Source organism: Gadus morhua, chromosome 8, assembly GCF_902167405.1.
Source record: "Gadus morhua chromosome 8, gadMor3.0, whole genome shotgun sequence".
NCBI lineage: Eukaryota > Metazoa > Chordata > Actinopteri > Gadiformes > Gadidae > Gadus > Gadus morhua.
This window is the reverse complement of record NC_044055.1, coordinates 12,295,092-12,309,562: the sequence shown is the minus strand read 5'-3', so window position 1 is coordinate 12,309,562 and position 14,471 is coordinate 12,295,092. Positions and strand designations below refer to the sequence as shown.

General features: G+C 50.8%; 1 protein-coding gene across 1 annotated transcript; it reads right to left on the bottom strand.

Moving 5' to 3' along the window:
- Positions 1 to 106: 106 nt before the first annotated feature.
- On the bottom strand, positions 107 to 12,109 carry LOC115548640 (double-stranded RNA-specific editase B2-like). The gene is made up of 10 exons (XM_030363403.1): positions 11,916 to 12,109; positions 7,930 to 8,007; positions 6,614 to 7,509; positions 5,590 to 5,707; positions 5,057 to 5,228; positions 4,472 to 4,632; positions 3,780 to 3,951; positions 3,346 to 3,527; positions 2,325 to 2,506; positions 107 to 1,434 (listed from the first exon to the last, which is right to left on the bottom strand). Exons 1-10 carry the CDS (start codon positions 12,010 to 12,012, stop codon positions 1,243 to 1,245), a joined length of 2,250 nt encoding a protein of 749 aa, XP_030219263.1. The 5' UTR covers positions 12,013 to 12,109; the 3' UTR covers positions 107 to 1,242.
- Positions 12,110 to 14,471: the final 2,362 nt, after the last annotated feature.

Genomic DNA, 14,471 nt, shown 5'->3' with positions numbered 1-14,471 from the left:
CATGCGTTTCGCTGATTTCACGGTGCATTCATCAATTCAAAACTTCAACAAACCAAAACGTACAGCTTACAGTTATTCTTCTTTGAGTCGACACTGGTATCGGCAGTTGAGGGACTCAATCTTGTCTGTTAATTTATTGTGTGAAAATATAAAGGAACATAAATGGGTAAGAAATAGGGTTTATTGCCTTGATAATTGTAGTAAACATTGTTTTTCTAGCCCTGTTTATTACCTCTATAAACCTACATCAAAATCAGTATTTGCACAAATAAACCTTATCAATTAATAGCTGGCTTTTAAATTCCTAAAACCTAATATACAGTATTCATTATGGATAAAAAAAAGAAGGGAATAGTTATTTGTAAAATATCACTACACTAAGTAATTATATAATTGTAAAAAACTATATTATTTGATTAGCATAATTAAGAAGATTAATAATTGATGCTAACGCGGCCGGCTGACTCCCGCCACCAGGCGGCGCCGTCACTTGCCCTCATTGCCTAACCACAGTCAACGAGCATCAACCGCCAAATTATAATTCGTAAATACTTGAGTAAATTAAAGATGTTGGTTACACATATCTTAGCATCAATCATATGAGTAAAATAACAACAAAGAAGACATACGTAGGTAAGTGGAATGTTCTTATGAAAATACGAATACATCAATCTGTTATCTTAAAATCCAAGTTGTGTAAACTTAGGAGTGTAACATCGCCCATTTCAATCTAAAATACAAATACAAATCATTTAACTATTTAGATATAAAAGTTTAAAAGGATAGTATTAATCTTTGGCTATTGAGCACGAAGCTACGAACGATTCTGAAATAAAAATGTGTATTTCTTAGCATTTAAGCTAGCTCATAGCTTACAAAATCCTGGACATATCTGTAGTCAATGTTAATTGATTGATTTATAGATTATTGACTTTACAATAGAGTGATTTCATAATGTAACCAATAAAATCCCATCCTAGAAACTGATATATTTTACAATTGAGAAATACTTGCCAGCCGGTAAATCTCTCATTGTTTTCAAGAATCGTACTATCAACTCTCCCAAAACACGAGCTACGCTAGCTAGGCTTCCTACGCTAGCTAGGCTAGATCGCAGCACACAGTTGCACAGCCAGATTTTTTCCCATTCTACTAAGTGGCAGGGGCCTAGTCTTACAAGTCACCACTCTGAATGAACGACGACCAGACTCCAAACTCGTAACCCGTCATATTAACCGTGAATCACACGCCGACGGAGAACCCGCTGAGCTCGGGGGGTTTCCCTGGCCAGGGTCCGAGCCCGTCGGCGCGCAGAGCCGCATCGAACCGCCGCCGCGCGCTCTGGTACCGGCCGGCCTCCATCTTGGAGCCGGAATAGGTCATCGATGACGACGAGTCCTCAGACCACGACTCTCCCTTCAGCTGAGAGAGAGTCAGAGAGAATGTTAAGCGTTAATTTAAAAAACATATAAATCAAGATAACAATATACTGTTAGAATATAATGTTATTAGCATTAGGCTTAAACAATCTGTGTTTTCACTTTCTTCCTACAAAATGTACTCCAGTCCTGTTGTGTGTGTGTGATATTAATAGTTTGGTGCTTAGTAATATTGGTTTTTTTTCCGGTCCAAAGTGATTTGAATGCTTTTCTAAATAATTGCAAGGCTTCGCTCCGTGTTTTCATCACATTTTAAACTGTGGCCATTTGCTCCATCGTAGCTTTAATCTGGGAGTGAAATACATCACCTTAATGGAGCCGACTCCCAGACCGCTGCAGGGGATTGGAACCACTAGGCTAATGCTGCTGGACTAATGCATCAGCATTATGTCACACTTGTGTTTCTTGTATGGAGGTCTCTACTTCTTAAACGTTAGCATATTTGATTAAACTGCTGATTACTAGTGTTTCCAATATCCCAGTACAACTTTCATCCGATAACAACGTGACTCATGCTGCTTTGTTTAGAACATCTCGATAACAACGGCTTTCGGTTCTCCGTTCGTCGGTCTGGAACGCGGCCTGGGGCCACAGCTCTCAGGTCAGGGGGCCCCAGCTCGCAGGTCAGGGGGCTCCATGAGCTCTCAGGTCAGGGGGCCCCAGCTCTCAGGTCAGGGGGCTCCAGAGCACTGAGTACAGCTAGAAATAAGGGCTGAAGCATGACCCTGGCTGGCCTCACATCTTCTAATGAAGCTAGCCTGGCTAGCTTGGTGTCCCGGTGAAGCTGCTAATGTGGTAACATCCTGTCTCTCAGGGCGTTCAGGTGGAAACATCCCAGCCGTCTCCACGGTAACGAGGAGAGAGTCAACCCCCCCCCCCCCTCACCTGTTGCTGGAGACGCCGCCATCGGGCGAACAGCGAACGGCGGCAGAGGCGGGACGCCCCCCCGCCACCGGACCTCTGGCCCGAGGAGGTGCTGAGCTCCTCCGGTCCCCCGGCCCCCAGGGTCCAGTTGAGGCTGAGGTCGGGGGACCGCCCCCCTGGGCGGGGCTCGCTGCCGGACACACCTGGGCGAGAGCAGGGCGCAGAGGTCACAGTGGGCTCGGTCATAATTATGTTATGTTAGTAACATCCTAAAGCTATGTTAATGTTAGTAAAATCATACAGCCCGGTCTTAATAATGTAATGTTAGTAACATCCTAAAGCCCAGTCATAACGTAATGTTAGTAACATCCTACAGCCGGTCATAATAGCGTAACGTTAGTAACATCCTACAGCCCGGTCATAATGTAAGGTTAATAACATCCTACAGCCCGGTCATAATAATGTAATGTTAGTAACATCCTACAGCCCGGTCATAATGTAATAGTTAATCCAATATCTGATTATTCGAAATGACGTACGTGGGTATTCGATTGGGCCCTGGGAGGGGCCAATGGGGATCTTAAAATGATGTGCAAATTATTTTTCGATATTTTTTAATGTAATGTTTGTAACATCCTACAGCCTGGTCATAAAAACGTGATGTTAGTAACATCTTACAGCTTGGTCATAATGTAATGTGAGTGACATCCTACAGCCCGGTCATAATGTAATGGTAGATGTAATGTTAGTAACATCCTACAGCCTGGTCATAATGTAAGGTTAGATGTAATGTTAGTAACATTCTACAGCTTGGTCATAATGTAAGGTTAGATGAAATGTGAGTGACATCCTACAGCTTGGTCATAATGTAAGGTTAGATGTAATGTTAGTAACATCCTACAGCTTGGTCATAATGTAAGGTTAGATGTAATGTTAGTAACATCCTACAGCTTGGTCATAATGTAAGGTTAAATGTAATGTTAGTAACATCCTACAGCTTGGTCATAATGTAAGGTTAGATGTAATGTTAGTAACATCCTACAGCCTGGGCGCGGCAGGGTCCGGCGGTAGGGCAGGGCCAAGTGTCGGAGGTGAGCCGTGCGGCGGGCTAGGGTCCGGGCCAGGTGTCCGGTGTGACCGAGCCCCCCAACCGTCAGACTGAACAGGTATACCGGCTCCACCAGCTGGGACAGCAGTGCACCCTGCAGGCCCAGCACACTCCACCTGTTTTGGGGACATGGGAAATACACCTCTTGGTGGAATACACCTGTTGGTAGAATACACCTGTTGGTAGAATACACCTGTTGGTAGAATACACCTGTTGGCGTAGTACACCTGTTGTTGAACTACACCTCTTGGTGGAATACACCTTTTGGTAGAATACACCTGTTGGTGGACTACACCTGTTTGTGGAGTTCACCGGTTGGGAAGTATTAATATTCACAAAATAACCGAACAAGATTTAAATCAGCTCACCTGGCTATTTTGTCGGTGCAGGACATGGTGATGAGAGGTTGACCCGGTGACTTCACCCCTCCTTCCTGATTGGCTCTGGGCTGCTGCCTCACAGGAAGTGTTCCCTCTCCTCCTGCAGTCTTCATGCGGAGGCGACAGTGGAATCTCCGTGCCGGTTTGTTGCCATGGAGGTCTGGCGGACAGGAAGTCGTGTTGGTTTAATTTCTTAAAAAGTTTGAGACACTTACAGGCTGCGTCTTGATTGCGAGGACACTTTGTAAATAGGTGGAGGATGAAGCTAACATTTTTCTGAATGATTTTTCATAGGACACAACCTAGGTACGTACATGGCTGTAGCCAGGATTTGCGGCTTCAGTTGCGGGTGTTCAGTTTTGTTGGTGGAGGCGGACACACAGCTGACACAAAGTATCAAGTCTCTGAATTAAAAAATAAAGTACTAAGCATTTACCCATCTCGGAGAAGTCTTCAACCGCTGGTTTTGTATACAGGTGTATTTCGTTTCTCATAAAATTGCCATCTCTAGAGTAATGACGGAGGTCCGGGCCTCGATGACCTTATAGCCGGGTATGGGCACGGCTACATAGACTGGGCATCGCGTCAAGGAAGCATGAGACGGTTGATTGGTGGGTATGGGATTACCCATAAGGCTGTGCGGCACCAGGACCCACAGCAGGTGTCGGGGTGTTCCTTACTCATGGCGGCCGTCCCGTAGGGGCAGTGGAGGCGAGCGTCTCCACAGGGCGAGGAGCTGACGAACATGTGGAAGAGGAGGCCCTCTTTCAGCCTGAAGACCCCGCCCGGACCCTCTCTGAATACCGAGTCCTCCGCCCGCTCCATGGCCTCCGCTCGCGGGCTGCAGAGTAGCAGCAGGAGGGTCACAGGGGTCAGTCCACTATGCAGGATGAGGCAGAATGTCATTCGGACCCCCAGGGTTCACTGTGAAACATAGGGTTCAACTTTACATCATTTAGGCCCAATCCCATTTCTACCCCTTACCCCTCCCCCTTATTTTGAAGGGGTAAGGGTAAGGGGTAAGGGGTAGAAATGGGATTGGGCCCATTCCCTGTATACAACAAAGATAGCTAGGATAAGATGCTACACAATGCTAAGTACTAAATATAGCTAGGATAAGATGCTACACAATGCTAAGCACTATTTTCAAGTGAACATGCATTGTGTTCTGCCCTGAGTTTGCCCTGGAATCACTCCATGGATTCAGGATTCATCCTCTGGATTCACAACATGCCTCCCGCTTAGGGCCCGTCGTCGTTCCTCACCCCAGGAGGAACAGCTCCAGCTGGGTGTAGAGGAACCCGACCAGTGCCCGCCGGGCCATGACCTCGGCGTGGCAGTCGTTGACCGCCCAGCCCTGGTCCCTCTGGGCCCCCCCAGACAAACACCTGGTCCCGGAGCCAAGGGCCACCACCTGGGCCCCCCGCAGGGAGAACCCTAGAGGGGGGGGGAAGAGAGAGATGGGGAGAGTGGAGTTAAAATGGAGCTAGGAATTTGAGATTATGTATAATCAGTCCGTTGTTGAGTCTAAACTGAGTTTACCCAGATATATATATTTTTTCATAATCCTACTTAAAAGACCAAAGAAAGGATAAACCACGTTCCCAATGAACCCATCACCGACCTCTGGTAAAGTTACCTCTGCAAGGAAACTCCCAGTTCCCACTGTCCTTGAATGCATCACCCACCTCTGGTAAAGTTACCTCTGAAGGGAACCTCCCAGTTCTCACGGTCCTTCAACGCTTCACCTACCTCTGGTAAAGTTACCGCTGAAGAGAAACTTGAACGCAGCACCCACCTCGGGTCATCACCACCCCAGCCAGGCCCTTGTGGCGGGCGTGCGAGGTAGAGCCCCAGCTGTGGGTCAGCTCGGCGAACTTCTCTCTCACCAGGTCGAACACGGCCTCTGAGAAGAGCTGGAGAACAGCAGGCAGCGAGGTCAGTGAAGGACCGCTCTGAACCACACCACTGAAGAAGAACATGTGATGTTACGCAGTGGGAGGGTGAGGTCACAGTGCTCTGGCCTCAGTGGTTCATAAAGTGCTGTAGGACTGCATTTGTTAACGGTCCACACAGCAGGTCGTCTTCAGTGTCCGACAGTAACTGGTGTGTGGTTTGAATCCTGCTCTAATCTCTTTGACCCAAACACCTGGATCAGGTGTTTGGGTCAAAGTGTGTGTTTGATGGAGCTTAGGATCGCTGGATGTTTGAGCCCTTATTGGCTTTCCTGTAGAGGCAGGACAACAGAGTCAAATCACACAAAATAAAATTCAAAATGTCACAAAATTGACCAACTATGCAACCAAACAATAATGTCTTCCTAAGTAGACGCTCTATACTCCAATCCCATCTGGCGACACAAGGTCAGCTGTAATGAGCATGTTCCACAATTACTGCTCCCATTAATATGCTCTTCACACCTCCTGTCTACTGCCTCTTCTCCCCTCCTCTCACTCCTCCCCCCTCTCCCTCCTCCTCTCCCCCCTGCTTTCCCCTCCTACCCTCCTCCTCCCCCCTGCTCTCCCCTCCTCTCACTCCTCCCCCCTCTCCCTCCTCCTCTCCCCCCTGCTTTCCCCTCCTACCCTCCTCCTCCCCCCTGCTCTCCCCTCCTCTCACTCCTCCCCTGCGTCTCTCCCCTCCACCTCTCCCCCCTCCTCTCCTCTCACTCCTCCCCTGGAGCCGTCCATAAGGGTTGAGGCCGTGCGTGGACTTCCCCTGCGGGGCGCATCACGGCGACTATAGAGTCTGCTTCAGAGAGCGTTAACGTGATCAACCACCAGGGGGTCCGTACTCGCCACCATATTGAGCAGCGGACCACTGACCTGAGGTAACTGGGTGGCAGCGTTACAGGGGGTGATGCCGAGCAGCTTTCTCTCCGTCTCCATGGTAACGCTGTGGAGTGCCTGCAGGGCCGTCGCTGCCGCCCGGGTCTTGGCCAGTCGTCTGCTGCGACCACGGCCCTCAAAGACCCTCCCCTCCACCCAGAGCACCGTCAGGAACCCCCCGACCGCGCTGCCATGCCCCCGCTCCACGAGGCACGCCCACCGGAGCCCCGGGTGGCGCCGGGCCAGCAGGTCCACCGGACCGGGCGGCTCTGGGGGACATCTGGGAAGGTGCTCCTGGACTTTGGGATTCTCAGAGCAGAGCTGACCCAGGGTCAGCCGGCCGGCCCGTCTGCTGCTGCTGGACCCGGGGAGGGGCCCGTCACCGGGCTCGGCCCCTGGAGGGTCGAACCGGACCAGGAGAGCCCCGGCGGCGTCCACCCTGTCAGCCGTGAAGTCCACGGGGCCAGGGGAGGAGCGGGCCAGGGCGGCCTGGGCCTGGGGGGCGTTGGGGAGCTGGATGAAGGAGCCGAGAGCCGACTCGGCCGCCCTCCTCTTGGCCTGTCGCTTGGTGGAGCCCCGGCCCTCGAAGCAGCGCCCGTGGACCTCCACGCCGACGGAGAACAGCGGGGCGTGGCCCGGGCCGGTCCGGGACAGCGTCTGGTACTGCAGGCCCGGCTGGAGCTCGTGGAGCTGAACCAGGGCACTCTTCTGGCTCACGGCCCAGGAGGCTCGCCTGACGCTGGGCCGTCTCGCGTTGAGGACCTGGTCCCCTCGGACCGGCGCCGGCTGACTCCTCCACACGGCGGTCTGCTGGGTTCTGGGGGCGGCGGCGCAGGAAGCTGTCGGACGGTGCCTCTGTTGGTCGTCATGGTTCTGGTTCTCGGTTCCATGGCCTGTTGGAGGGTCGGAGAAAACAAGGGTATATCAAGCTAACATAAAGACCATCGTCTTAATATCTTAATATGGTCCGGGTATTGTGATCATTAATAAATAATCTGCAATATATTTTGAAAAGGAATTCTAGCTCTTTCCACTGAACTCAATACCTTTTATTCTGATTGAAAACAATTACTGTAATTATTGTTATGATGGCCTGGGTACTTGGAGGACCCTTGTCTTACTGGGAGGGCCTTGGTTATACTGGGAGGACTGGGTCTTACTGGGAGGGCCTGGGTTATACCGGGAAGACTGGGTCTTACTCGGAGGATCTGGGTCTTACTGGAAGGACCTTGGTCTTACTGGGATGCCTGGGTCTTACTGGAAGGACCTGGATCTTATTGGGATGCCTGGGTCTTAATGGAAGGACGTCTTACTGTAGTTATCTGGATGTTCCGCTGTTCCCAAGGTCCTCCCGTTGCCCGGAGGGGTTTCCAGGGTCCTGCTTCGAAGGCCTGGAGGAGCAGAGGGGATGTCTACTCTTTATACATCTTGTGGACGATCTGGTCCTTTATATCCAGATACACTCTTTAAGGAGCAGAGAGGGCTGGGGCCATCTCGCTCCAGGACAATTGCTCCAGGGCTGTGGCCATTGGGGATAGAACCCAGAACCATTCAGCTGGGGGTCGCCACTACCCATCCTGCTCCCCATATCAACATGGTACCCTATCTCTGCCAACATGTGACCTGCAGAAATACCTCCCAGCAAGCCAACCATTCAGTCCATGGTCAGCGTTGGAGAGGAAGATCTGTGTTGATCAGCAGGTCCAGATGGTTGTCTCAAATCACACAAAGAGCCCACTGCTCTGATAGCATCTTTAACTCTAGCCTAGTATGTGTAGTACACTGCTCCTATAGCATAGTTACGTAGCACGGTTAGCATAGCTCTCTAGTCTGATAGCAACCTTATGTAGCATGGTTCGCGTAGCACTCTGTTCTCATTGCATTGTTATGTAGCATGGTTAGCATGGCTCTCTAGTCTCATAATCTCTCTACTAAGCTTGGTGTCCACCAGCAGGGCTGTGAGCTCCTCATTTGGCCGTCACTAATGAAGCTTATTTAATGAAATAATGAAATTATTCATGGAGGGGGGCAGCCATGCGCTGACCGCATGTGTGTGTGTTGCGTTTATTCTTCGTGGTGTTTGTGTGTTTTGTGGAGTGTGTGTCAATTCTGTATTGTGTGTGTGTGTATTTGTGTGTGTGTGTGTGTGTGTGTGTAAATATTTGTGTGTGTGTGTGTGTGTGTGTGTGTGTGTGTGTGTGTGTGTGTGTGTGTGTGTGTGTGTGTGTGTTGTTTGTATGAATGTGTGTGTGTGTGTGCCTGTGTGATTTCTGACAGCTGTGGATAATCTCATCTGCTAGGTCTAATTAATGTTAAGCTATTTAATTGTCTGGTAATGCCGTCTTCCTCAAGGGCAAAGAAAGAGAGCCACTTGTGGCCGAGGCGAGGCTAACCTCCAGCGACCTAGCTTAGTGGTAGCTTCAGGTTAGCATGAACGACAGACAAAGTGTTACTTTACTTTGCCTTAAATAACTGTTTAGATAAAAATTGCTGTTGGTGAGAGTTGTAAGATAGAGGTTGTATCAGCGATGTGGGTGACGTCACATCTGTATTTGCTGCGAGATCCCAAACAAACAGACAGAGCCAGCTTGCTCCTCCCTTCAGCGTTTCGTGCATCCAGTAAAAACTATCATGAACGCAGCGCAAAACCCCACAACACCCACCCCTTGTCGGTGATTGGTTGGAATACTATTTATTTTAGTTTTGAGTGGTTTGTAGTGCTTGCTTTTGTGTACGATCTCGCAGCATAGGCTGCCTACAGATGTGGCCTGCTTATGGGGCCGGCAGCTAGCGGGAGGAGAGATCAGATGAATTTGATCATTTATGTTTCGGCCTAGAATCGCTGATACAACCTTTAAGAGAGCAAATTATGAACAAGAAACGCCCCTCCCTCCCTCTCTGCCTCCATCTCCCTCTCTGCCTCCATCTCCCTCTCTGCTCCTCCCTTTCCCTGCTCCTGCCTCCCACTCTACTCCTCCCCCTCTACTCCCCCCTCTCTGCTCCTCCCTCCCTCTCTGCTCCTCCCTCCCTCTCTACTCCCCCCTCTCTACTCCTCCCTCTCTGCTCCTACCTCTCTGCTCCTACCTCTCTGCTCCTCCCTCTCTACTCCCCCCTCTCTACTCCTCCCCCTCTTCTCCCCCCTCTCTGCTCCTCCCTCTCTACTCCTCCCTCTCTGCTCCTACCTCTCTGCTCCTCCCTCTCTACTCCTCCCCCTCTACTCCCCCCTCTCTACTCCTCCCCCTCTACTCCCCCCTCTCTGCTCCTCCCTCCCTCTCTGCTCCTCCCTCTCTGCTCCTCCCTCCCTCTCTACTCCTCCCTCTCTACTCCCCCCTCTCTGCTCCTCCCTCCCTCTCTACTCCTCCCTCTCTGCTCCTCCCTCTCTGCTCCTCCCTCTCTACTCCTCCCTCTCTACTCCTCCCTCTCTGCTCCTCCCTCTCTGCTCCTCCCTCCCTCTCTGCTCCTCCCTCCCTCTCTACTCCTCCCTCTCTGCTCCTCCCTCTCTACTCCCCCCTCTCTGCTCCTCCCTCTCTACTCCCCCCTCTCTGCTCCTCCCTCTCTACTCCCCCCTCTCTGCTCCTCCCTCTCTACTCCCCCCTCTCTGCTCCTCCCTCTCTACTCCCCCCTCTCTGCTCCTCCCTGCCACTCTACTCCTCCCTCCCTATGTTTCTCCACCATAGAGAAGTGTTACATTCAAGCTCCTCTGATTGAAAGGCAAGATGGATTCCCCGAACCAATCAGTGAAGACAGGCCCTGATTGGTCTAAACACCTCCGCCCTGGCGGTCTTTACCGTTAATGTTAACGACTGCATAAAGAGCAGTTTATTTACCAATGTTTTTAACAGAATCCTTTACGGTTCATATAGGCATACTGGAGGACGCCGATGTTCAGAGTTCACCTGGACTCTGCATAGGCTCCCCCCTTACCCCCCCCCCCCCCCCACACACACCCCTACTCTTATTGTATGTTGTACGTCCTGTCACTTAGCATTGTTTAGCATCTTATCCTAGCTCTGTTGTATACAGGGAATGGGTTAACCTAGTGATGTAAGTACTTGGCACTCGGTTCTATGAACTTCCTTACTGTACCGACAGCGAAATATTGTTGTTTCTCCTACTTCTGACAAATGGACTAATTGTAAGTGACTTTGGATAAAAGCGTCTGAGAATGCCCTGAAGGTAAAGGTAGATACAGGCCGCAGACTGTCGTACCGCATCCTTTCGTTCGCTGTGTGAGCCTGGTCGTGGCCCCCTGCTGTCTCCCAGCAGCCCGCCGTCCTACTACTCTTCCTCAGCGCGGAGCACCAGTTTCGCCTCAGCCTGTTCACCACCATGGTACTCTAGTTGTCATGGTGACCTCACTGCGTCGGTGGCAGAACACCCTGATGTCCCGGGGAAGCAGACAGCGGGCGGGACTGAGAATAGACGCTTTTGGGGCACTTTGAATAAGGATTACATTTAATACAAAAGCCATCAGGAGTAATCTGGGGGCTTATGATAAACAATGTTTAATCCCTCAAATCTGACCTGTTGCCCAGAGGAATGTAATTATCATTAGCAGAGCTCTCAACTTGATGAGATATCCCACAATGACTGTCTTGGGGATTCGCTCCAGAGCCGACACGTGTGAGATTTGACAAAGGTCGGCCGTTAGAAACGTTTTATATCGGACACGCTACTATCAGGACGCAGCTCAAACTCACGGTTAAACACAAGTTGATCAATCACTAATTGCTTTATGTCCATTGAAATAATAAGACATAAGAGAAGCATAAACATGGAGATGTTGATTTCCTCATGAAGGCGTTTATGACCACATTCTGCATGTCCAGCGTGACGGGAGGTTCAGAGCCAGGTACCATCTAGAGGTCCGCAGTCCTCCCACCCCAGCACTGGTTCAGGACCAGTGCTGGAGTGCTGAATAGCCTACTGGGCTACGCTGTGGTTCCAGAAGTACCTTGGTCCCAGTCTGTCGGCCCCCTGTCCTGCACTTCAAACACACACAGGACTCTGAACTGGAGATGGTAGGATTCACCCCGAGTTACGCTTCTGCACAACCCATCCCTCCTGCTGTGAGTCCCCTGACCCGTCTAGGTTCTCAGGCGGAGAACCAGTCGGAGAACCAGGCTTAGAACCAGACTCAGAACCAGGCTGAGAACCAGGCTGAGAACCAGGCTGAGAACCAGGCTGCCTGGTTCTCAGCCCGGTTCTCAGCCCGGTTCTCAGCCTGGTTCTCAGCCTGGTCCTTCTCTCAGAAGACCTCCTCATCTGAACCCCCCCAGGGCCCAGGCCCCCTCCTCACCTTGACAACGTCTTTTCCTCCTCCTCTTGAACCCGTGTTTCAGGGGCCGTTCGGGGCCCCCCATAGTCCAGCTGCCTCCTCCCACCTCCTCCTCCATCAGGGTCCGTGTTCTCACTGGGCACTGGGAGCTCTGTGCTCACGCTCCTCTCTGAGTCGTCTGCTCAACAGTTGAGCGCTGGGGGGGGTGATGGTCCCGTATGGGCGCCCCCCAGTGGGGGAACGGGGAACTCCACTCTGCGATCTGATTCAGCACCTCGGAGAGCGGGACTCTCTCTCTCTCTCTCTCTCTCTCTCTCTCTCTCTCTCTCTCTCTCTCTCTCTCTTTCTGTCTCGCCGTCTCTCTCTCTCTCTCTCTCTCTCTCTCTCTCTCTCTCTCTCTCTCTCTCTCTCTCTCTCTCTCTCTCTCTCTCTCTCTCTCTCTCTCTTTCTGTCTCTCTGTCTCTCTCTCTCTCTCTCTCTCTCTCTCTCTCTCTCTCTCTCTCTCTCTCTCTCTCTCTCTCTCTCTCTCTGTTTACCATGATAATGGCTCCTCTGTAATCCTCCAGCGGTTCCTCTAATCCCTGCCAGTCAGCTCTTGTCTCCTCAATCCCAACGTCTCATGACTTTATCAGTCTGCTATCGTCTCCTTCTCATCTTCACGCCCAGCCAAGCGTTCAGCTCTACACTGGAGGCTGTCCTCCCCCACCTCACCCTCAACCCCTCCCTCACCGCCTCCTCACCTCCCTCCATCCCACTCACAGCTCACCCTCACCTCTCCCCCATCTCCACCTTACCCTTTTCTTCCTGCCCTGCTCTCCCCTCCCTCCATCCCACTCCCACCTCCACCAGCATTCCTCCCTCCCCTCCCTCCCTCCCCCTCTCCCTACTCCAGCCCGGGTCTATCTCCCTCTCCCAGACCGTGTGGTGTGCCCTTGGCCCCAGAACCTGGAGGGGCCCCAGAATGAGTTCAATGTACCTGCAAGTCTGACACCGTCGCTTCCCTGTGCCCTCGGGCCAGGCATTAAAGCAAGCAGACTCCATTTCACGCCCAGCCGAGAGGAGATGTTGTCTCCATCTCCTCCCAGGACCTGGGGCGGTCCATACGTTTAATAGATCTTCAGAGGAACATGAAGCAGTTGGACTGAGGCTTTACATTCACGCAGGATTATATTCTATTATATTAACATATTGGTTGGTTTCTCTGTTTTTGGTGTTCTTGTTTTCCAATTTATTTTATTATGCTTGAATCCCTCCCTCCTCCATTCCTCTTTCCCCTCCCTCCCTCCTCCTCTCTCCTTCTCCCTCCCTCCTCCTCTCTCCTTCTCCCTCCCTCCTCCTCTCTCCTTCTCCCTCCCTCCCTCTTCCCTCCCTCCCTCCTCCTCCTCTCTCCTTCTCCCTCCCTCCTCCTCTCTCCTTCTCCCTCCCTCCTCCTCTCTCCTTCTCCCTCCCTCCCTCCTCCTCCTATCTCCTTCTCCCTCCCTCCTCCTCCTATCTCCTTCTCCCTCCCTCCCTCCTCTTCCCTCCCTCCTCCCTCCCTCCCTCCTATCTCCTTCTCCCTCCCTCCCTCCTCTTCCCTCCCTCCTCCCTCCCTCCCCCCCAGCTTCCTCCCTCCCTCCTTTAAGTGCTGTTATTGTTCAGTTCAGACTTCTCTTCAGGTAACGCTATAGGTGAAGACAGCGGGAGCAGCAGATTAAAACCGAGATCATATACTCATTAGCCTGATTAGGTTCATAAATATGCAGAAGACTAAAGACTAAAGCACAAATCAAATACGTTTAGTTTCCTCAGAGTATCCCACCATCTATCTCTTAGAGTTTATCGCTACCTTAGTGTTATGGCTGCCACTGCTTGTCGCTAATGTTTGAAGGGGGCTTTTTGTTGTGTCGTTTATAGATTATAGATTAATAATAAGTATTATGCTAATAAATCCCCCATAGTATGAAGTGCTTATGAATGTGAATCTGCCACTATATAGCTTTCACTGTTAGCATATAGCTTAGACTCTAGCTGCAACTGTGAATTGATAGCTGATACTTTGCACTAATCGTATTTTCTTTGCGTAAGTAAGGGCATGTGTTCAGTTTTTTATAGTTTTCTCTGGTGCTCACCCTGCGTGTGTAAATAAAAAAAATACAAAATGAAGCATTAGAGAACAGTGCCACCTCTGGCCAGACACGGTCATTAAGGCTCTGACACCGTAGAATACGATGTCAGGTAACTCAGTGGGGACACATCACAGTGAGTGTGAAGGGTTGATCATTCTGTTCTGTGACTGGACTGTAGTGTGACTTCTAGAAGACCAGGCTGCTGCCTTGATCAACAGTATCTCTCCCTCCCCTCCCATCAATTCATCTAAAGCCTTTTAACACTGAAGGCAGACTGCCTTCAGTGTTAAAAGGCTTTAGACACTGCCTTTGGAAGTGTCCAAATGTCTTGAGAACGCACCAGACGTTATTCAGAAGGTGCTTCAGACCTTCAAAAGATAACGACCATACCTTATGTTTGACTCTTCTGTTATGTTTGCTTGTCTTGAACAACAAAAGTATTCCTGTGTCGATTTGACCCGCTGCATGTTTG

Bases quoted from the DNA above. Each gene is read 5' to 3' on its own strand.
- LOC115548640 (XM_030363403.1), bottom strand. From the start codon at position 12,012: ATGGAGGAGGAGGTGGGAGGAGGCAGCTGGACTATGGGGGGCCCCGAA. The intron at 5,708-6,613 runs GTCAGTGGTCCG...GCTGTTCTCCAG, and splicing joins CTGCCACCCAGTTACCTCAG to CTCTTCTCAGAGGCCGTGTT. The intron at 5,229-5,589 runs GTGGGTGCTGCG...CCCCCCCTCTAG, and splicing joins TGGGGTGGTGATGACCCGAG to GGTTCTCCCTGCGGGGGGCC.